Below are 24,696 nucleotides of genomic sequence, written 5' to 3' on the forward strand. Positions count from 1 at the left end.
TCTGAGTTTCTACACTCCACGGACCAGTGAGATTGACAGAGATGGAGCGAGTGAAATTAAACATGCCATTCCAACTCATTACGTTATACATTTATGCATTTGGTAGCCATTTTTATCCAAAGTGACTTACAATGCATTCAAGATGGAGCTCGAAGTGGTCCGGTACTCACTGTTTTTTACATTCCCTGGGATTGAACCCATGACCTTGGTTTTGCTAGTGCCATGCCATCAGTTTTCACACATTGACATTTCGTCTTCTCATAATAAACGCCCATACTGACGATACCCAAATGAATTCTGGCTAATTCTAGTGGAGCTTTTCGAGAGATGGTTCTCAATAATGTGCATAACATAACCCTGTTAATGCCTCTAGTTATAACACGCACAGGGTCGAAGGGCAGACAAAATCCTTCAGGATAATCCTGCTGGCGTTTAGAGAAAATACCCCTAGCAACATGCACACCCAAACACATACGGCATTAAAATGAATCAGTGTCGCTTCAGCGGTACATACGCATAGACAGCATGAATTAAAAATAATAAAGAAGCCTCCTCCCCTGAAGCCCCCCCCCCCCCCCCCCCCCCTTCAATTTATTCATCGGGATGCAAGGACAAGATGTAATTTAGATTCTCTTGCTGCTCTAATGAGGATGAGAGAGAGAGAGAGAGTTATTTTGTTTATCAGTGCAATGAGGGGTGCTGGGCTGGAAAAACCTCATCCACATGCAAAGAGCCTAACAGCAAGGTTATATAAGAACGGCTGGGGAGTTTCTCCAACACTTCTTTGTGTGAAAATACTTTTTAACATTTAATGCTGCATAAGGCATAATTTAAACCTGGCACACAGTCTCTTTGAAGATGTTTCTCCCTGATAATTTTTTTCCCCCATTACTACATGCTAATGGTTGAACAATATGGATTTTTCAAGAGTTATTGCCTTTTGTTCCAGATATTATCTTTAGAGTGTTTCAGCCACCATGTAATGCTCATATATATATACAGTACTGTGCAAAAGTCTTAAGGCCTTTTTTTAAAAAGTCCGAAGTTTTAAAAGTCCAAAGTTAAGTCAGATATTTTCGCACATTAAAAAAATAAATATGACCTCACGCTATGTCAAACACGCTTACAAACTTTCGTCCGTCATAAAATTTTTTGGATCGGGTTCGATTTTCTGCGTTCTTTGCATCCGTAGCAAGCATTTTGAACGGTGTTTCGACAATTCAGAGGCACTGAATCACGAATACGAAAAAACGCATGCGAAAGTTTCGGACTAGGCACGTTAGTATTTTCACCAGAATATTTTTTTAGTGTACATTTCGAAATATTCCATTTGCCATTCATTTTAATAATCCACCGAGATTTTTGTATGCACAAGGAATCTGACAACAGTCGGTATGCTGTTTGCAGGAAGGTGTCTTCAAGCATCTTAGAGATGTTGCCACAGTTCTTCTGGATTTAGTCTGTGTCAGTTTTTTCTGTTTCTTCATGTAATCACAGACAGACTCAATGATGGTGAGATCAGATCTCCGCTTGGAGCACACCGGCTGTTGTCAGACTCTCAAAAAGTCTCACTGGATTATTACAATTAATGGCAAAATAAATGTTTGGAAATGTAAACTGATATTTCCTACTGACACACTACAGCTAAATTATATAAATAACTGTCTTAAAACAATTTTTTCTGGTGAGAATTATTATAATTAATGGCAAAGGGAATGTTTGGAAATGTAAACTGATATTTCCTACTGACATACTACAGCAAAAGAGAAATAACTGGCATAAAACCATTTTTTTTGTGTGTGTGAAAATACTAACATGCCTAAGACATTTGCACAGTACTGTATATATGCACATTATATATACCGATATGGCTTCCAATATATTCTACATCCCCATGGCCTGAAACATACTCTTGGCATGCGTTTAAGCACATAATAACACATCCAGTGAAATGGCAAAGACATTTGAAGGGAACTCCATCACCTCACCCCTTGAGGTGTGTTACCGCCACACTAATACAAGAAGGCATGTGATGTATGTGGCATATACCGGTACACACTGACAAATTGTGCACCTTGAATGCACTGTAAGTCACTTTGGATAAAACCGCCTGCCAGAGGTGGTAATGTAATGTAATGTAAAGGATGTACAGCAGGCATTTGAATCTGTTTTTATACCTACGTGTATTATGTTTGTGGCCTAAGGGTGTCTTTTTTTCCTCTCCTGCTCCTGTGTTCTCAGCCCACACACTTTATTCCTTGTGAGCAGCTTCTCCGTCAAGCTTTATTGACTTGCTAATTGTAAATTAATCTCATATTGGAAAAGCATGTTGGGCCAATTTACAGTCCATTCTGCAATATTTCATTTCTCCAGTGCATTCCTTTATCTTTTCCGCTCATTGTCTTGTGCCTTTGTCTGTAGGTGAAGCAAACGATCGTGATGTTCAGGTCATAGAGTTGCCCATCGTGGACAGCCTGCACCCTCGTCCCCCATACCTGCCCCTGGCCATCCCTGAAGATCTTGCGGACCGACTTCAGAGGCTTCACGGAGACCCAGCCGTGTGGTGGGTGTCTCAGTTTGTCAAGTACCTGATCCGCCCTCAGGCCTGGCTGATGAAGGAGATGGAAGAGGCCACCAACAAGCTGGGCTTCAAGCACCCCATTATAGGGTGAGACATTACACATTATCCCATCAAATCCACTCGGGTACATATTTCACAGTTTTTTATTAGTTAACCAGAACGTACTATGCTTACTATACTTATTAAAATAATTGTGACTCATTGTTTCCTGGGAAATTAAGCAATCAGCTAAAACATAAGCTTTTTCAAAAATAATTTTTTGTCCAAAATATTAGATTTTCAATTTTAAAAAAAGATATAATACATTTTTATTTTTCATATAATAATAATAATTATTATCAATAGTAGTCCCATTGTTTAAAGCTGTATGTTTAAAGCTTAGGAAACACGGGTAAGGTTTTGAATGTATGTATGTGTGAGAGAGGGAAGGACGGGGAGAAAAGGAGGAGAGAGACCCTTTCACACAAACCAGCACTGCTCCAACAATCAATCTCCACTTACACCCACTTTGCTCTCTACTGGGAACGCAACCACTCACAGCCATCTTTCTGTCTCTATCTCTCTCGCACACACTATTCGTACTTTCTCTGTCATCTTTTTATTCAGGCGCCCATCCTTAAACTCACACATAGATTCATAATGGTTGGCATTTTCAGAAAACCGGCACCCCAAAGTGTAAAACCTTTAAACATCCGTTTAAAAAAATAACACAATTTTATTCTGCTGGTCTGTATTTTTCCTGTTCTTTGGCGACCTTGAATCCCTTTCTCAAACGGACACACACAATCAGCCTGACCCAGGAATTGCTCCTCTCTCCAGGGTACATGTGCGCCGGACAGATAAGGTAGGGACGGAGGCGGCATTCCACCCCATAGAAGAGTACATGGCGCATGTGGAGGACCACTACCAGAGCCTGGCCCAGCGCATGCATGTGGACAAGAAACGGGTTTACCTCGCCACCGACGACCCCTCTCTACTGCAAGAGGCCAAGTCTAAGTGAGTACAATTTATACAGTCTTAGTATCCCATGCAGTGTTTCTTCTCAATTAAATTGATCTTGTCTCTTTAGATATTTTAACTGGAAATAAAGAAGACAAAAGGAATCATTAAGAGAACAGCTTAGAATCATTAAGAATACACTAAGTTGTAACCATTCTAACCAACAAGGAACGTCATCATTAAGTGACTGAAATTAAACACTGTAATGGTATAGCCTGGGTTCTCCCAAGGTTTTTTTCTCTGCCACCTGATGGAGTTTTGGGTTTTTTCTCTGTTTGGATCAGCTTTGACGTCATAAGCATGCTTGAAATGATGCCTAAAATTGCTGTACTCTTAGGTAGGCAGCTGACCAGGGTTTGGAACATAGCACATCAGGAGGGCCTTTTAATCAACACTTGTTTTGTGTTTGTTTGCAGGTACCCTGATTATGAATTTATTAGTGATAATTCTATTTCATGGTCTGCGGGGCTACACAACCGCTACACTGAAAACTCTCTGAGAGGAGTCATCTTGGATATCCACTTCCTTTCCAGGACAAACTTCTTAGTGTGCACTTTCTCCTCACAGGTACAGTCTGACCCACTTCTTATAAAAGTTTTTGTTCTGTTTGTCTACTACATGGTCATGTCCCTTTCTGCTCGCCAAACACCTGTAGCTGTGTGATGACTGAATTGCGCATGTGTTTTCTTGCATGTACTGCCCAAACCTCCCACAGCATTTCTATGGGGTTAAGACTTGACCATTCTATAACTCTCCGTTTATTCTTGTTCCTCTTTGCTGTAGTTTTTATTTTTTTAGCTTCAGCTTTTTTATGGATAAACTCAAGTCCTCTCTGCAGACTTTGTGGTCAGCTCTGAAATAGCATGCTGACTTTATGTTTGGTTTGTGATTTTAGTTGTCATGCCAGCAATGGTGTCTGGCAATAAATAGTCTTGCAAATCCTTTTACTATCGACAAAAAATCTGGTCCATTTATTCTGGCCAGGAATCGAATCGCCCACTTAGGATGAATTCACACTATACAATTTTTGGCTGCCTATTTTGGCCGCCAAAATCAATGATATTAACTAATATTTGTAAATTACAAATTGCTAGTGTGACATATTTATTGCCAGTTGATTAATTCCCATTATGACATTATGACTTCTGATAAAAGTGACAGTTATGCAGTGTGATTGCTCCAACCAGCTATCAATGGGACGCGTTGGAGCAGTCTTTGCTACAATTGTGCACTCTCACATATAAAAGACCATGGATGTCACAGTGTACCAAGACTTTTAGCCAAGATCTCACTGGAGTCATAGGGGTAGTCAACTCTGCTTCTGGAGGGACTTCCTTTTTGTAGACTTCAGTAACACACCCGTCTGTTATTTTCAAGTAACCCTGAACACCTCAACTTTGATAAGTATTCAATATAATGTGTATGCACTCCAAAAAATTGTAGCTTGTGGCAATAACTGATAAGGCCTGCCATTTCTGTTGCGTATGAGAAACATAAACAGTGAATGTGCCAAAAGCGGAACGACACAGAGCTGCTTGTTTGAACCGCGCACCACACAGAACATTTATCAGTTCGGCTCAAAACACACTGAGCTTAGAATGAATGCATTTACTCGCTGACTGTCTCAATCACACTACCACTAAACAGCGCTGTGAGATCAGGTGAAAAGCGTTCGAGTTCGGTGCAGAGTTCTCACATACAAACCACAAATCAAATGCCTTGAGATTTCAACTACTTTAAAGCCAGTTGAAACAGCGCTGACATTCTCAACAACACTGATGCAGAAAACAGAAGAAACACAGAAACACTGAGCCACAACAATACAGTTAGAAGGCTTTTCGATCCACAAGTTGCCAACATTTACCATGATTTACTGTAGAAACACTAACTGAAACCATGGGATTGTGGCAGAAATGTGGAATATTATGGAGTATTTTGTGTTATTAAGCTATAGCAGTTTGCATTTGTATTATACTACTGTAAATGTCTTTAGGCTACTGTTTTTCATAACAAATACCATAGCACTATTGAAAATATTTTTACCCTGGTAGTGAGATGCAATGCGTGGTTTTACCTGTGGTTAAAATACTCTAAACACTAGATCCAAATACTACGGAAGTAATTTGATTGTTTTTTGTTAATAAACATACATTTACATCTGCATCCCAACTCAAGCTACAGTAAAATGTTCACTTGTTTGACAAGTTTTTGTCAAGTTATCTGATGATAAAACCACAAGGAGCAAAAATCTGCCTTTAAACTTGAAAGAAATAAAGATTTGTATTGTGATAATTATCGTTATTGACTTCTTTTTTTTTTTTTTTTTGGCCATATCGCCCAGCCCTACTCTACAGAATGGTAGCCTTCCAAGAGCAAGACTTTACCAATCAACAATCGTAAAGATCCATAAAAATGACCACAGCATGTCGAGAATTAGAAAGAAAACTTTTGGTCCAGTGACTTTTCTTAATCCATCATCCATACAGCAGCCTGATACATTTTAAACAAGACTTTGACAAAACTGACAAACTGATTAAAAACCCCTGCAAAGGCCAGCTAGTCAAAAAATTCTGTTTTTGAAATCCGAAATCTCAACATTTTTGTGTGCAGTATGCTCCAGACTGTGGGTACTTTGTTCTAATATTCCTTAAGCTTCACTTCATCTCTTCATGAGGAGCACTTAACCATTGTAAAGTCCATTCATCTTTGTCAGGTGCAACTACATATCCCTTTCAACTCCACTCAGAGGATTCTGCTTGAAAGGGGCTTGTGAACATGTGTCTTTTGTTTTCCTTTCCACTGTGCACAGGTGTGTCGAGTGGCCTATGAGATCATGCAGACTCTCCACCCAGACGCTTCCTCTTTCTTCTACTCCCTCGACGACATCTACTACTTTGGTGGGCAGAACGCCCACAACCAGATCGCCATCTACCCGCACCAACCACGCAACAGCGAAGACATCCCACTAGAGCCTGGAGACTTGATCGGCGTCGCGGGCAATCATTGGGACGGATACTCTAAGGGAATCAACCGCAAAATGGGCCGCACTGGCCTCTACCCCTCCTATAAAGTCAAAGAGAAGATCGAGACAGTGAAGTATCCCACGTACCCAGAGGCGGACAAACTTCTCAAGAAGCCGTAGAGAAAGACAGTACAAATACTCTTGTTTATGAAATGAGGAAACCCTGGACCACCCAAACGGGAATGCACTTTGTGTGTGAGTGTGTATGAATGTGTTCGTGTACATGTGTGTGTGTTGTCTAGGGGTTCTTCAAAGGGTTTTGGGACATCTTCCTAACTCTGGTGCTTGGACCTTGAGTCCCCCTGAAATGGCAATCAGGGTCGTGGAAGACAAAAAACAAAAGAGCATGAACTCAAGACAACAGAAACGGAAGGCACTGTACTGTAGGTACTTTCTAATTAATCTCCGGGTAATGAAGGGGACTAAATACGTTTATTTAAGAACACAACTGGAAGAAGAAACATTGCGACTCCAAACCGATCATGACAAAGGAATCATAAACCCGGGTTACTCTCGTCCTCCTATGCTCTTATACCTCCTTGTGCACAATGATGGCATCCTTTACTCTAGCCTCACTCTACTCGTTTCTCTCATGCCATCGCTTTGCCAACTGACACTCCTCTTCACACCCATGAGCTATTAATTTCCACTGCCATACTGTGCTTTTAAATGTGACTTATGCTGTTTTTATTTTCACTGTAAGGTTTATCATGTGTTTGTGTGAGTGTGTATGTGCGTTTGTGTGTGAAGTGTGCGGAAACGGTGCCTATGAGGGCGATTGACTTTTACGGAAAGAGTTTTGACTCTGGAGCCTTACGGACCAGCCTTTCCACGCAGAATTACACTCCTCCCCTCCTTTCCATGTAGTGTCTTATCCACAGCCGTGTGTCCATCATGTTTTTTAAGAGATCATTTCATTTTATTACATTTTAAAATACAAAACGGATAAGAAAATGACAGTTAATATGAAGATAAGGATACTAATATTATTAATGATATGATAATGATGATGAGAAGAGAAATAATAATTATGGTAAGAATGACACTTGCTGTCATTCAAAATTTTAGTTAATCATGAAGGAGTTGTTCATTGTTTTATGTTTGCGGGCATTGTCTCTTTGGTAAGCAGATCAAATAAATTGATCAGCCAAATTTGGTCTATGTCTGTATTTTACTATTGTGTGTGTATGTCTCTATTTTAATATTGCGTGCGTGCGTGCGTGTGTGTGTGTGTGCACGTATGTATGTTTGGCTATTCTTTAGGGACAATTGACTTAAAGCTGACAAACTATTTTTTGTTTAATTATTGTGCTAGCACAACACGAGATTGTAAGTTTTTTGTCCCAGTTTTCTATTTTATATTTAGCCTATATTCACACACTAGCATAATATGTTTTCAGTGCTATTTTACTGCACTAAATTCCGCTTTATTCACACAGTTTGGTTATAAACGAGAGTATTTTAACCGAACTAGCTTCCTGACACTTTCAGGACTCAAAATCGCCATGTCAATAAATCTGTGTGAACTGAACCTTATTGAACTGCTTGTGTCATATGATCTGTGATATAAAGCTTTCTAATGTTCTAGACGTAGGCATTTTTTGTATAATAATAATAATAATATAAAAATATGAAATAAAAAAGAAATTATCTGTGAATGATGGATTTAAAAGACAAAACCTGTTTTCTTGTTGGCCAATTTTATTTTATGTTCTTATATATTAACATATATATATTATTTTATTATTAACATAAATGTAATAATTTATTAACATATATTTCTGATAATCCCAGGTTGCTATGGTCACGCAGGTTAGTTTACGTATTAAACTCGTGGCCACGAGAAAAATATGTCGTTCCCTTAATATAGGATCTCGAGGCCACAACTTGACATAGTTGGCCATGACATAAGGATGACGTCACAGTGGCTTTTATAAGCTGCCCTAGAAAAAAAAACATTACTGGTGTGCATCTTCAGACAAAACAATGGGACTGACATATTTTTTCAGTGCAAGTTGCTTTCTGTTAAAACAACTCAAACATGCTGTCGTCTGTCTATCTGATTTTCTATCAATCCATACATCCGTATGATTTTTTGTATCTTTGTCTATCTGTCTGACTGTCTATCTGATTTTCGATACATTTATCCATCCGTTTTTTTTGTCTTTCTGTCTATCTGATTTCCTTTCTATCCATCCATCCATCCAATTTTGATCTCTCTTTCTATCTGTCTGACTGTCCATCTAATTTTCCATCCATCCTGAAAGGAAGTCGATGTTAACCAAAATTGTTTGGTTATAAACATTCTTCAAAATATCTTTTAGGTTCTAGAACTAAGAAAGGCATACAGGTTTCAATTTCGAATGATGACAAACTTTTAATTTTGGGGTGATCAGTCCTTTTAAGGGATATTAGCGCTGTAAAATAAATACAGTAAAAGTCTAAAATCAAACGTGTGTTCACGTGCCACCTGCTTGAGCAATTTTAGTACCATAGAGAGGTGAGATTTTCATTCCTGACAACAATTAATTACAAATCAGATGCATGCGTGTGAGTGTGTGCGCAAATTAGTAGCCCAAATTACAGCTCTGAAACCAAGTTCAGTTCCCAGCGGTGGGCTAAACAGAATGAACGTTTCTCCAAGGTGTTCCTGAACACACAGGTCACACACTGCTCTCGTTAATTAAACCACAGCACACTCTGAGCAGGTATTTCAATGAAATTGCTATTTACAGTTATTTATTGAACTGACCAATGCCATATGCTTATGTTAATATAACAAATAGGAAAATAAGCTCTCTCTCCCAGCAGGATGTCATGTTGTTCTTGGAGGCTCTCAGAAGGAGACTGGATCTGTTTTTCTGGTGCCTCGGGTTCCTCAGTGTTATGATTTAAATATTTATAAACACTGTAGACCACATGTCTTAAAGGTACACCAATCACAAAAGTTTACCCAATAACTACAATTCTGTCCGCGTTTTCTTACCTTCATGCTTTCTTTCTTCTGTGCAAGCCAAAAGAAGATATATGTTTATAATGTTGTTTTTATATAATGAAGCAAACTTAAAAAATGAATCCAGAAAAGTGGCCCATATATATATATATAAACCATTGATAACTTTGATTGAGGAACAGACAGAATTTCAACTTATTTACTGAAAATCTTCCCTCATAACTCTCAAAAGTCACAATGTAATGGAGTTTTTTATTCTGTATTGAAATGAACATCCGAGTGAAACGGATTACCGAAAAGAAAAAAATGTAGAGCAGTGACTTGGTTCTATCCATTGGTTGTTGAATGGATGGAGGCGCATCTGAATGTGAAATGCTGTAGATTGTAGTTGCGGACTAATTTTTTGGACAAGTCAGACATACCTCACCAGAGAGGAGTCTGTCAGTTCATTAAAAGATAGAGATTTGGATGGACATTTAATTTGAATATAATGATGTCAAAAAAAAAAAAAACGTACACGGATGAATCATTCACAATAAGATTTATAGCATGCATTTAGAAAATAGATTAGGCTTTAAGAGCTAAAATGCGAATTAACTCCCTTTGTGCCTTAGAAAGAACGGCAGGTTTGGAATGGCATTCAAATGGCAGAATTTCAATTTTGCGTGAACTATCCCTTTAACTGAACTGGATATTTACAAAACAGCAGCTGTAATTCTTTAGGAGGCAGGAGATGAAGTGCTCTAATCAAGGGCAACAATTTGTAGAAGCAGGAATTGAAGCGTTGCCTCTAGAATAGGTTTTCTAGAATGATTAGCGTCCTGTCTGCCTGCAGCCTCAATTAACTGCCAAAGACCCCCACATCACCCTCTATCTCTCTCTCGTTGGCATTAGTTTGCATGTTGGCTGAAACAGCGTGTTTCTGGTCTTCTAGCATCTGGGCTTTTAGCGCTGTTAGCAGCTGGGCTGATCTGATAGCTTGGGTGATTAAGAGGTTGCGTCTCTGCCTCGACACGCCGAGAAATTGCAGCACGGCTCTTATCTCTTCACACGTTAAACGTCTTTACTTTTACAGCCGCTCCTCGCCTCTCCCTCTCCATCTGTCTTTTTTCCGCTCTAGATGCAGGACTATAGAATAGAGATTTGAAGGTATGAGGGTACAGTATAATTCCTTCCTAAATCAATCACGACTCAGGTACTGAATGTCAATGTGTGCTTAAGCCTTTCTAGGCCCGAAGGCTTAAGACTAAAAAGTGGACTTGACTTTTATCGTTGTAATTTGTCAGTGTTATTTAAGTAATCATTTCCTGTCTAAAACTGTAGTTTTCCAGAATCTTTTGCATATTTGAACCCTTTCCAGCAGTGACTGTATTATTTTGAGATCCATTGTCTCACACTGAGGACAATTGGGGGTGAAAACTTTTTGAATTTGAAGATCAAGGTAAATGATACTTAATTTGTCTTCCGGGAAACATGTAAGTATGTAACGTACTTAACATGTAAGGAAAACAGAAGATCTGTTGCTTCCGAAGGGCAGTAATAAAAATAAAAAAAACATTATATTTAAACAAAATGAGAAAATTTTTAACATCTTCATCCTGTTCAAAAGTTTTCACCCCCGGCTCTGAAAGGGATAGTTCACCCAAAATTGAAATTTAGCCCATGATTTACTCACCCTGAAGCCATCCTAGGTGTATATGACATTCTTCTTTCAGACGAATACAATCAGAGTTATATAAAAAAAAATCCCAGCTTTATAATGGGAGTGAATGGGTGTATGTCTTTGGAAGTCCATCACAGCGCATCCATTCATGATTAAAGTGCTCCACGTGTCTCCGGGGGTTAATAAAGGCCTTCTGAAGTGTAGCAATGTGTCCGTTTAAGAAAAATATCCATATTTAAAACGTTATCGACTAAAATAACTAGCTTCCGGCAGACGGCGCCCAACAGTCCCTCAACTGCTCAGGACAAACAAGGGGCAAAAAAAAACAGTTGTGGATCCTCCAGGTAACGACACACAGTATTAAGAATCAAGGGTATGTAAACTTTTGAACACGGTAATTTTTATAAATTTAGTTCTTATTTTGTCGTGTGGACATCTTTAATGTAAACTTTCTTATTCAGGACAGTAGGCCTACTAAATAAAAAATAACATGCATTTTGTATGATCCCTCTTATTTTGTTAAAATAATTCACATTTTGCAGATTCTCCAAGGTGTGTGTAAACTTATGAGCACGACTGTAAATGTGTGAGAAATTAATTTCAGGATCGTAACCAGTCGGGAAACAAGAAACTGTGAGTTTGTAACATTTGCTGGACGACGTAGTGTGGGCTTGATCTAATAAGATTAAAGGAACGCCGGGGGTTAAATAAGCTCTGTCATTCGTCTGTAACATGCTGTCGGTTACCACTGATATTCATTTCGATTTGTTGCAGAATTCACTATTTTATTCGTCACTCTTTACTCACTGTCTTCTTGCTAAACAAGTACACTAACTAAACACAACAACCTTGGTTTGGTATGGATGGATATAAAGGAGCGGGGCTACACAAGGTCTATAATAAATGAAGCAAGAGTGTACAGTTGGTGATCAAAGTTTTAAAGTATAAAATCATTGACTACATGGGGACTTTAAGTTGAACCCCCTCTACATTTGCGATGATTGCATGTATCGAGTTATTGTAATTTAGTCAGTCTTCAAAACAATACAGCGATGGCTTCTTGCTTCATAGGCCAATAGAAGAGGTTTTCATGCATTTTCAGACACAACCCCTTCTAAACCAGTCCTAAACCTTCATTACAAATATAAAGCAGTTTAGAGATTCTCTGACGTTTCTCGAAATGATGTCAGTGACCCCAGCAGCTTTTAAACGCTGAAACTTCCCCTTACGCTGTCTTTCAGCCAACTGGCGGCGAGTCGTATGGATGCTTTGAAATGACAAATGACTTCGTCAGCTTCGTAAATGAGAAATCACTGAACCACATCAGACAGCAGATGGAATCCGTTACTTTAAAAGCTTTTTGCAGAATTCTGCATTGAAAAGAAGTAATTGTCTGTCATTTGTGCTGTCATTAAATGGACTGTGTACGCTTGTGTGTGCGAGACAGTATGAGGGGAGACAGATCTATGTTGGGTTTTTTTTTCATTCATTCAAGTGTTCAACCAATATTCAATCTTTATAAGGTCTTTTACCTTCATAGCAATACTGATTTAGTCATCTAAGCATGAGACACATTAATTCAGGAGTTTTCAAGTGGGCACTTTGGCGTCGGCAACATTTTTTATAGAAAAACAAGGACAAAAAAAGTTTACTTTTTCATTGCATGTATTACGGTATATATAAAAACAGTATATTAGAGGTTTATTTGTCAGCTTCAAATAAAATAAATATTTTTGGGATGATTTTTTTACATAATGTTGAATTTAGGGCACCGGAGGCAGTTATTTAATTGCAAACTCAATTTTTTTTTAAAATATATACACTTATACCTAAATGGGTCTTTAATCACTTCTAAATTAGTTGTTTCCAATTTTATTGGAAGATTAAGCAATTCAATTGACTGTTTAATGATATAATTATTTTTCAGCTTTAGGCTGAACATAAAAATAAACCCTATGAAATGCTGAACACTGGCCATAACCTTGTCCAGAGAAGAGGAGAGTGTGAAAGAATCGCTACTCTCTCTGGGACTGCAGGTCATCTGCTGTAATTAAGGTGTCACTCTCTGACACTTGAATAAATATGTGGTGAAAGCAAAGGAAGAAAAGGTGTATGAAGGAACTGTGCTGCTTTTGACAGCAGAGAAAGAATGGGTTGGAGAAAGACACAAACAAAGCTGAAAAGGTGATGCGAGACGTGTTTTATTGGATCCTGAGGGGATTTATTCCACAGTCTTACTGGAACAGGCATTCTGCTGGTTTATTTTTTTGTCAGTAATGGTCCAGCTACTTTGTTCTGGTGAGCTCATATGGTGTCAACCCTAAAAGCTTATTTGACTGGTTGCATGTTAGTGGGTAATGATATGGGCTGGTAATTGAAAAGGTGCGGGTAAAATCCATGCGAGGGTTTATTTCCAAGCTTTTACCCTCGTGCCCTTGAACAAAGTACTTATCCTCATGTTACACCAGTAGACCTGTCCCAGGCGCTTTGGACAAAAGTGTCTGTTACATAAATACTAACGCTTACTCCATTTGGTGTTCCCCAACCTGATCTCATGGCAATTCGTAAGTATTTTCCGAGGTGGCAAATTTGTACTAATTCGTACGAACTCATTCATACGAATCTGTACGTTTTTTGCTAAATCTTACATATTTTACGAGTTGCCCAATTCGAATGGCCTACCCCTAACCCTGCCCCTAAACCTACCTGTCACTGGGGTTTAGACAAATTGTACAAATTTGTATAATGGTGTGTATAAACAAATTCAAAAGGAAAAAATCTGTAACTAATTGACCAGCTCCATTGCGGTTTCCAAGTGATCAAGGCCTTAATGCGTTCCGTTTAAAAAACATCTCAAGGTTAAGCATGACGTACATCCAAGTTAACAGGATGGAGGAAAGTTAGCGAGGGAAGGGCGTAAAAAAATGGACTTAAACACAGCCCTGGCCTGACCTCATCTGACGCTACAGATTGCTACTTACCTGCTTGATGTTCCTGATAACCTTGCTAGCTACCGCTATCTCCAGTCATCGTGTCGTCCAAGTTATCTTCCAGTCATCCCTCATCTCTCTCTCTCTGTGTGTGTGTGTGTGTGTGTGTGTGTGTGTGTGTGTGTGTGTGTGTGTGTGTGTGTGTGTGTGTGTGTGTGTGTGTGTGTGTGTGTGTGTGTGTGTGTGTGTGTGTGTGTGTGTGTGTGTGCTGTGCTGTGCTTAGAGACAAAAACCCAAAGTTAACAATACTATATACTATAATACTAATTTATACTAATAATAGTCATTCTGCTAACAATCTCAAGCATCATCACTTACCTGTTTATGCAGTGTGTTCCTTCCATGTTTGTAAGTTTTACCTCAGTTCTGGTCATTGCATGTGTATATACTGTACGTATATTGCTTACTAGTGTTACTTTTTAAAGCACTTGAAGCACAATAGCCCATTTTTATGAAGCGAGAACTATCAGATATGTTAGACAAACTACTATCACATTTAACATAAAATATATAAAAATACTGATTTTATAAATAAGAACAGCCAAAAGGTTGTACAGGAAGCACTAAAATGATAAATTATTGGAAAATTAAATGTGTCTGGGCTTTTATCAGATTATCTGTATGTTTATTGTTCATTAGACAGAAAACACAGTGGGATGTTACAGTTTTACTTGTTGATATTTAGTCTTAAAACTGATTTGATTCCACAAGTCCAGGTTCACCAGGACTTTGTTTCCTGTTGGACTGATAAAAAAACTTTGAAAATGCACTGCAATATGCAGACGGTCAGTGGACAGACTGAAGGAAGGCCGCTTGTGTCTGAGAGAATATCTGACATGTTGCACAATCACGCTTGTTTTCCTTTTCCGCATTTTGTCACCTCTCCATCGCTCTCAGGTAAAGTGGCAAAAAAAAAAACTTTCTGTATTGTCCATTTTGCCTCATTTTAGTCAATTTTCCCTCTCTCTTTTTTTTGACTCTCCCTAGTTTATATTAATTTTGAACAATTATCTGCCGCATTTAAAGTCATGCACCTGTGTGTGCGCGTGTGTGTATATACAGTAATAAACGCCTGAGAACTGCGAGAAAGCTTTGTCTTTGGATGAAAAGTGAGAATGAGTTGCGTGTGACAGAGAGTGATGCAGCCGGGGAGAGGGAATAGTCCTCTGAAAGCTTGATTTCCCAGGGTCCTCTCTGGTTCAGCTGCTGGAACTGCCGCCTGGTTAGAGCTGAATAATGAGTCTGTTAAAACGAGAGATCCTGTGTGATGGTGTGTGAATGGCTCGGTGGGCAGCTGGGTGTTAGGTGTGCTAAACGAGAGGGTTTTATTATCATTCCACTTCCCATCTCTTTTTGAAGAATCCTTCAGTGGGGTTTAACCCATTTTTACTCTCCTCCATCGAAAGAACATCCCATTCCTCCTTTTATATCCTCTCCTGAAAATACAAGGAAATTATGGAGGAGAATATATACTGCAATTTAATTGTATTTGCATCCTTTATTAAATATTGATCCAAGAGTCACAATGCAGTCAATCTGAATCTAAATCAGCGAGGGGTGTTATGGCCAAACATATGGCAAGTGTTCAAGTGGCGTCATGCAACAGGTGTATGATGCTAGTTTTGAAGAGTGGTCTATTCAGTGCGCTGTGACTTTAAGAGCCATTAAACAGAGTCGTACTGTTGAACTCAGTCACTGGTGACCACAGCTGGTCTCTCAGGGCTCCCAATGAAGTTTTTAAACTGTAAATCTAGTGTTTTTCTCAGGTTTTTTGGTTGATAAGCAATGGATGTTCTGTCTTTGCTGTGTGTGCATGTTTGTGTCTAGGTTATGTTAATGAATAAATCAGTAAACATGCTATAGAAAAATAAATCCTAGACAGCAATGAGATAATATGGAGAGCAAATGAAGAATCTTTAGGAATATAATGATGAATATGTTTATTTTTTTTATATTAAAGTATAAAAGTTTGGGATATGACCGTTTTTTATGTTTTATATGTTTTTTGGCTGCATTTATTTGATCAAAAATCAAGCACTGTTGCAATTACAATAACCGTTTTCATATATTTTCAATATATTCCAGTCTTTGGTGTCACATGATCCTTCAGAAATCATTTCAATATGCTGATTTGGTGCTCAGGAAACATTTCTTATAATTATTGTTGAAAACAGTTGTGCTGCTATATAAAACGTGATACTTTATTTTAGAAATCCTTTGAGGAGAAAGTTTTTTTTTGTTGTTGTTTTTTTAAGCATTTATTTGAAATAGAAATATGTACATTTATTATTATTTTTACTAAATGTTTATCTAAAGCTACTCAAAAAATAACACAAGCAGAAGTAACTGTTAGTTTGGTATTTATTATTTATATTTCTGTCAAAATTGATAATTACACAAATTATTTTACTATTTAAAAAGGGACATAATGTATTAATGTGTTCATCACAAAAACTGACCAGCACAATTTAATATTTTATTTGACGAACCGCCTTATTTTTGCGGATTCTCTTTCGGAGTTTAGCAAAGCTGAAGGAGTCTTTGAGTCTGAATATTTTAGAGGAACAGAGAGGCTCGCTCCAAAAGGTTTGCTCTGAAGACTGACACGAACTTTGATGAAGTGCACAATGTGTAAGGGGTTTTGTGTGAGCTTCTGTGTGTGTTGCAGTGTTGGGGAGTAACTAAGTAAAAGTAGAGCCACTACTGTAGTTCAGCTGCATGATACTGCAGCTTTCACAATAACATGCCAACTTTTCTAACAAGCGAGTTTTGCAGCAATAAAAACACCTTGACGTTATTAATTTTAATGAAAGCTGGTGACTTCCGACGACATGAACAATAGCAACTGTTGCGGAATAGATGTGTGCATATCTAGCAATATGATGCATTACAGAATATTCACTGGTGTAACTTTTCCTTCCAAAAGAGTAATATCATGAAATAGGTTTTACAATTTAACATGATTGTTTTCTATTTTATATATTTTTAGACATTTCATTGTATATAAAATATTTTTGGTTATTTTGGCTCTGATTCAATTAAATGATATAATAGGATAATTACATATTCAAAACATATTTTGCCCCTTTACTTTGCTTCAATGTAGTTCCAAAAAGAGGATCTCAACTGTAGTCGAACTTTACTTTGTAACTGGTAGGCGTGGCTTGGGAGTGGCATCATAGGGCAGCGAAGCAAGTGCATTCTGGGAGTTGTTGTCTTTCATCCACATGAGCCAAAAATAAATTTTCTGGCTTTTCTCAGTAGAAGGCACCAACTTCTAAAATAATTTCACATTTCTACTACATACATGACCCAATTTAAATACACATTCATCTTTCCAGTGGTGAAGTATCCCTTTAATATTAGCTTGCTGGCAATGCTGTTTCAAAGTACTCATGTGTAGACAGAGGACGTTCAGAACATTCCTCCTTTCAGATTGTTAAACCAGGTCAGATTCAATTGTTTCTGGATGGGAGATGTCCTTGAAGAGCTTGAAACGACATGTATCATTTCTGCTATCATGTGTGGAATGAAAGACATCTTGTTCTTCTCCCTTCTTCTCTTGCTGATCTGAGACAAGAGGGCCTCCTTCTGATGAATATTTGAAGAGGCTCGTGTTCTGACAATCTGCTGGCCCACTATGGACGCTGAAACTCGCTCTTTGGGCTCGACTCCTAAAGATGTTCTTTGGGACAGTGCCCAGATCTACCCAGCCAAACATGGAGCCGTAATAGCTCCTGACTGACTGGATGGAGAGAGCTGTCAGCGTCTGCGGTCCTGTGTGATGGGCTTTTTGAAATGGTGATAAAGGAGAAGCGGTCTGCCCTTGTGGTGAAGGCTATAATGAGATGGGCTGTGCTGACTCTGCAGTGCCGAGACCCCGAGGGATCCACCGCAGGACCCTTTTACTGCTTGAGGGAAGCCTCGGCAGACCCCATGTGCTTTGTTTTATTGATCTTTTAAAACAAATGAGTTTGCACTTGGAAACACACTGTATGTTCCAGAACCCCTGAGCCTGGGTTTCTCCCAAGGTTTTTTCCTCCATTCTGTCACCTTATGGAGTTCGGGTCTCCTCTGGCTTGCTAAGTTGGGGACACTTAATATACGACAATAATATTGATCTGACTATACTGACGCTGTTGTATGAGAACTGAACTGAGCTGGACGAAGACATCTTTATTTACTTTTTTTAGAATCTTTTAATTCATCGGAATGGTACGAAACTTGGTAAAGGGTTGGCACTTGCTGTGTGAACACACACACACACACAACAATCATGGACATGATTCAAAAAGGTAAATGGTCCTGAAAAAAATTCTCACCCTTGTGCTCCTTTTTGACCGCATTGGAAATGAATGGGAGATGAATTGCACCTAGTGAAAACTTTTGGTACTGCGGCCAAACAAAATCTTACTAAAAGTCTTAAAAGTCTTTTTTATACATCAAGCTTGTTTAGATTTATAGCTTTGGTTTTCTTGCCGTTTTAGAGTAAAACATGTTTTTGAAAATAGATATTTCATATAAAAATTTAAAACAGTAGTTTTTGTCCATTTTTCATAACAATAAATTTCAAATTCTGAACTTGGTGCCAAATTCACTTTTTTTAAAAAAAATTTCACTTCAGCAATAATCTGCCAAGTGTCATCTTTGAAAACAAACTTAAGTCTGTGTTCTAAAGCATTCAAGATTGGAAATGTAATTCATTTATTCCATTTAATAAATGAATTATAAATACAGCGTAAATATAATTTGGTACCAAAAACAAACAAAAATGTATATATAAATCAATATCGAACTAAAATATAGTAAATTCATTTAATTGAAAAAAAAGTGTCATTTTTGACTGACATGCAAAGAGCACCAGTTTACATTTGGAAATTATACAGCTATAATGTAACACCTTTGCTGGAAATCGATGGCATATGATGCAAAAAGCATGCAAAAACAGTGCTTATGCAAAACAGCCAGTTGAGTCTGAAGGCGAGGGTAAAACTGGTCATGTCAAAACTAATTTATATATATCATTTAAATTTGTATGGTACAAATAACCTTGATAATGTTAAAAAGTCGTAGAAAAAAATATAATTTGTAAAAAAAAAAAAAAAAAAAACTTTTACACTACTCTAAGCAAGTCTCAGTACACAGTGGCCGACTGTGTAATGCGGTGCGGTGTCTTCCAATTAAACTCTGATGTTAGACAAAGCTGTTCAACAAGCACAAAAGCTTCATTTCCCATGATAAAATCATTCGATTTGAGTCTGTTCATTTCTGCTGGGGCAAACGGCCAGAGAAAATGGGGTTATAACTCTAATTAACGGAGCTATACGCTCCTTTTCCAGATTACAGACTTTCATTTGATTAGAATGGATCTAGTAGAGTACATCCACTCTAACAGAACACAAATAAGGTCACAGATTAGCCCTATTTATATACAGAGCCATTCTACGTGTCTTTTCTGAAACTTCCCTCGGATAATGTTCAGTGTTCAATTTGGGCTGATCATTTGCAGGCTCGAGGGTGGCAGACTGACACGGAGTCATCTGCTAAAGATGATTTATTGTTTTAGTTATATGGTGCAGTGGCCACAGCTTAAGGCTGATAATCAAAAGGTCGCTGGTTCAAGACTTGCAAAGAAGCAAGATATGAGCTGTTGTGTCAATGAGCGAGGCACTTAACTCCAGGATGATTGATTGGGACTGTCCTTGTAATAAGTGTACTGGAAGTCACTTTGGATGAACATGTTAATGATAAAGATGTTAAAATATTTGTAGGTAAACTTTATATATAGCCTACGGTATATACACCACATGGCATTTTACAACCTGAACTAACCTTCCCTTGTCATAAAAGGTGAAATGATCTTATATATTTCACTTATTGACCTTAAGTCAATACAGTGTCTCTTTGTCTGTGTGGTTTCTGTTGTTGCCTGAGCCCGATTTGGTTTGTCCAATGTTGATGAAGCCGCTTAAATGGACTTGTTTACTCAGCTGACACAAACACCACGACCCATGACATCCCCAACCGACAAACAAAGTCTCTCTCGCCTCCGTGGGAGGAACTTCTTCGCCAAGTTGAGACGGAATCCAATCACCAAACCAATGCTGACACTCAGTGTGCAGAAGCTCTCACTTTGATGAATAATTCCTCCGAACTGACATATGTATGAGGACACACACACACACACTCAATTTCAGCAGCTGTTCCAAGCGTCTCATTCCCGATGTAGTGAACTGAGTTAGTTCTGGTGAACATATGGACAGAGAGACCCTGTGAGGAGATGATGAAGCTGTCTATCTCCCTCTGTCTCCATTACACCACACTAAAGCACACGCGCAGACGGAGTGTTTCCGCCGGCTAAATCTCCAATCGGAATACTAGCGTCGCCAGACGTCCCGTTTGTGGTGTCCTGTTCTCGGATGTCACTGTTTTGTACTGTGTGTTCACAGCATCTCGGCAATTGAAATAAAACCGTATGTGCTAAAAACTGTTGTAAGGCAAGTTGTAGTCAGTGTATATGCTTTGTCATGTGAGCTTTTTGGGTAACACTTTATTTTGATGGTCCCTTTTGAACGTTCTGTGTTAACTATAAGTAACTGTGCAACTACATGTCAACTAATCATTAGAGTATTAGTAGACTGTCTGCTTAATATCTGCAAACTCTTTATTGTGATGCTCCTCCAACAGACATTCTACTGACTATAAGTAACTTTGCAACTGCCAACTTATTCTAACCCTAACCCGTCCACTAATGCTCTACTAACACTCTAATGATAGCTAGTAGACATGAAGGGGCAATGTTACTTATAGACAACAGAATGTGTTAAAGGGACCATCCAAATAAAGTGAAACTGCTTTTTGTTTTTGTATAGTAAAATAAAACCTGTAGCTGTAGTTTGCCTTTTGCCAAATCATTGCAGATAAAAATCTTATCTTCAGTGTCAGGGTTAAAGTCAAAGTTCAGTGTTTTTAAAATATTAAATATTATCCACATAATTTGATTGTTTAATCGGACTTGTAGGGTCATTAAAAACAAATATCCCCCCTAAACATCACTTTTGAACACTAGTAGTATATATATACAGTATACATATATATATATATATATATAATAAAATAAATATATAGCCTAGTACCAAACCAAAAATATAGTATTTTTTTCGGTACTATAAGATTATCCGGACCACACGATGGCCTAGCCCTAACCCCGCCCCTAAACCTACCCATCACTGGGGTTAAGACCAATCATACGATGGCCTACCCCTAACCCCGCCCCTAAACCTACCCATCACTGGGGTTAAGACCAATCATACGATGGCCTACCCCTAACCCCGCCCCTAAACCTACCCATCACTGGGGTTAAGACCAATCATACGATGGCCTACCCCTAACCCCGCCCCTAAACCTACCCGTCACTGGGGTTAAGACCAATCAGGGATGACTATACGGACTAAAAGACCCACGTGTGCTCCGGATAACCGTATAGTTCCTTTTTTTCTGACACAACTGGATGATCAGGTGAACATTTGAACTAAATCAGACAGTATTCAGACAGTTTTCAGAACCCAGACATGAAGCAAATGATTCCAGAGAGTAATAAATATAGTTTGCAATTAATCAAGTTTTGAGTTAGATGTCTGATGAAATACATGGGTCAAGAAGGAAATATTATCATTTAACATTGATATTGCTTCCGGTTAATTTGCCACACTGAAAATTTAAGTTTCAAATTGAGTACACTGCATTGTGGGACATTATTTTATTCAGTGTGCTCTGTTTCATACTGGACATTTGACTAATATAGTCACACATACAGGCTAATATATAATCCAAGAACATGTACATACTGTGCACAGCACTGTTTAGAAACTAGTGTAGAATGCAGTGCTATCCATCTATCCGTCTGTCAAAAAGACACATACTTCAAAACAAAATGACTGATATGTCACAAATACTGTCAGGATCACTAGAATGAGAGCATCAAATCAGAGCAATTTATGCTAAACACCTTAGCTTATATAATTGAATCACTGTATTTATATCTTACCCAAAATCCAACATACTCCTTCAGGTGGACACAGGGTAATCTGGGGGATTGGCCATAAAGTCTTTCCATATTAAATTAAGCAGCACCTTTCTGATTCATCCTTCCTCTCTCTATATCTTGATTAACAAGGCCACCATAATGATACTCACATTGGCATTTATTGGGAACGGATGAGGAGTGATCCTCTAAATTGAATCTTTTAAAAATTCCTCAGGCCCATTTCACATAACGCTGCCTCTGTAATGTGACCGTGATGATTAATCAGACGGGGCAGAGATGAGAGGCCGTGCCGGGGAGACTGATGGATGGGACGGCCGAACGAGCTTTAAATGGAGTAAGTTTCCCCTCCTGTTGCATGTTCCTCATTTCCATATTTAACTCCACATCATCAGTGATTAGTTAAGAGGGATTGATGTGGAATGAGAGTGAGAAAAGTAGAGAGTAGGGATGAAAGCAAAGCAGAGAAAAGATAAAGGACAAGGAAAGGGATAGGATAATTGAGCGCGTGGGAGGGAGGAAATAAGGTGTAAAGATGATGAAATATCGAGATGCAGAGAAGTTAAAAAAGAAACCAGAGAGCGACAGACGTAACAAAACTGGGGTGGAGTCCACAGATAGATATAAAAGGACCTTGTGAGTGTGTGTTTGGGTGGGTCTGTTTGCAGGGAAGAAAAGAAAAAGTGGGACATGAGAATGCAAAAGGGAATAATAGGTTAGGAAGGACAGGTACAATGCTGCTTAAAAGAAACAAAGCAGATCCCGTCTCATTACGACTGTAGACGGGAAAAGAGCACCTGCAACAATGCAGCGGAAAATAGCCTGGGGAAGTTCAATGGCTGAATGAATGGGTGAATGGATAAATGAGGGAATAAGAAAGAAAGAAAATCCATATAGTAACAAAATATGCTAATAATAGGCTTTTTCTGTGAAACGGATTTAAATACGTGATTAGTGGTGTTGGGAACAGTATAGGGTCACTCTCAGGACACAATGGCATTTGCGTGCAATGTGTGTCCTTATGACTTCCGTCGGTCATCTTTCCATTTTATAGGTTTGATAGATAGATAGATAGATAGATAGATAGATAGATAGATAGATAGATAGATAGATAGATAGATAGATAGATAGATAGATAGATAGATAGATAGATAGATAGAAATAAATCCATGCAATCTGTTTTTTACAGAAAAGATTCTTTGCTACAATATTAATTGTAGCCTAAATAATATGTGTAATGATTTAAACTAATGTAGTTAGGCTATTATAGCTCGTTTAAAAAAAAAAAAAAGTATATTCGCAACACATTTTTAATGTAACAGGTTTGGCACAAAACATGTTTGAAAGAAAACATTGTGTGTTTTTTATTTTTTATAATTATAATTATGAAAAAAAAAGGTTTTATAAGGCACACTAAAAATGTGTCATTTAAAAATGTGTCAAATATTATTCACATTAAATATTAACCCTTAAATACATTAATGTTTCGCCAATCATTATTACATATTCGGGACTTTAGCAGGCCGGATCTATATCTACGGATGGATCTCTACCTGTCATGATAATATAAAACTCTCCTGATATTAGAGAACAATTACAGAAGAATAAAACAAAGCATATTTTGTTACCTTTTAGAGCTTGTAAGGGTTTAGTGTGAGCAGATGTTTTATACCATCACCACTGTCCTCATCAAAGCTCATTTCCCAGTACATTCAACATCTGGCTCATATTCGCGATCTCAAACATATTCTCATAACTATAATTTTCAACATCTACAAAATCAAAAGCTAATTTGATCGCTGACAGCTTCTTCACCAGATCCACCATCAAGTGACAGCGTTCAGTGCTTGCTCTGCAGTAAATCACTGAGACATTCAGGTTTTGCTGATGATACTAACTATTCTTTTGTTTTCTGCCTGCGGTAACTATGAGTGAAACGTTATTTTATTAATCAGACGTTTCAGACATACAAGTCTGATAAATGATCAATTCTTTACAAAGACTTTAGACTTTACAAAGTCTGATAAATAAAGGTGAATTGCACTTATTCAGTCATCAAAGATTCTTGTTATGCATTATTGTTATGCAGAAAAAAATATTGGGTCGTTAACGACGCTATACAATTTTTACAAGAAATGAAATGGAAAACTTTTTTTTGTTTGTTATATTGTTTAGAATTAATTGATTGAGTAAAACTAAGAAGGTTGAGGTTTAACTTTAAAAACATAATAAGGAGGAGGGTAGTGAATCAACCAACGTCACCAAAGACCCGAGGTATGCATTCAAATTTACTTCTCTATTCAAATAGTATTGAAAATTATATGAATGCCAAACATATTGTGACAGGGTTTATAATAATCTTGGATTCTTTCTAATAATCTGTGACGGTTTTGGTTTGAAAGAAATTGTGAATTTTATGGAAATATAAAAAAAAATGTTGCTTT

At 38.0% G+C, this 24,696-nt stretch overlaps 1 protein-coding gene across 2 annotated transcripts in view; it reads left to right on the plus strand.

Annotated features, from left to right (window-relative positions):
• The window catches only part of fut8a (fucosyltransferase 8a (alpha (1,6) fucosyltransferase)), a 93,419-nt gene extending 85,282 nt beyond the window's left edge, over nucleotides 1-8,137 (plus strand). For both annotated transcript variants that reach the window (XM_079633674.1, XM_079633675.1), the window contains exons 7-10: nucleotides 2,422-2,668; nucleotides 3,401-3,577; nucleotides 3,997-4,147; nucleotides 6,390-8,137. In XM_079633674.1, the coding sequence (XP_079489800.1) occupies nucleotides 2,422-2,668; nucleotides 3,401-3,577; nucleotides 3,997-4,147; nucleotides 6,390-6,722 (908 nt within the window). In that variant the 3' untranslated portion in view covers nucleotides 6,723-8,137. The remainder of the gene's footprint in view (nucleotides 1-2,421; nucleotides 2,669-3,400; nucleotides 3,578-3,996; nucleotides 4,148-6,389) is intronic.
• Nucleotides 8,138-24,696: the final 16,559 nt, after the last annotated feature.

The sequence above is a fragment of the Phoxinus phoxinus genome (genome assembly GCF_949152265.1).
Source record: "Phoxinus phoxinus genome assembly, chromosome: 13".
NCBI classification, from domain to species: domain Eukaryota; kingdom Metazoa; phylum Chordata; class Actinopteri; order Cypriniformes; family Leuciscidae; genus Phoxinus; species Phoxinus phoxinus.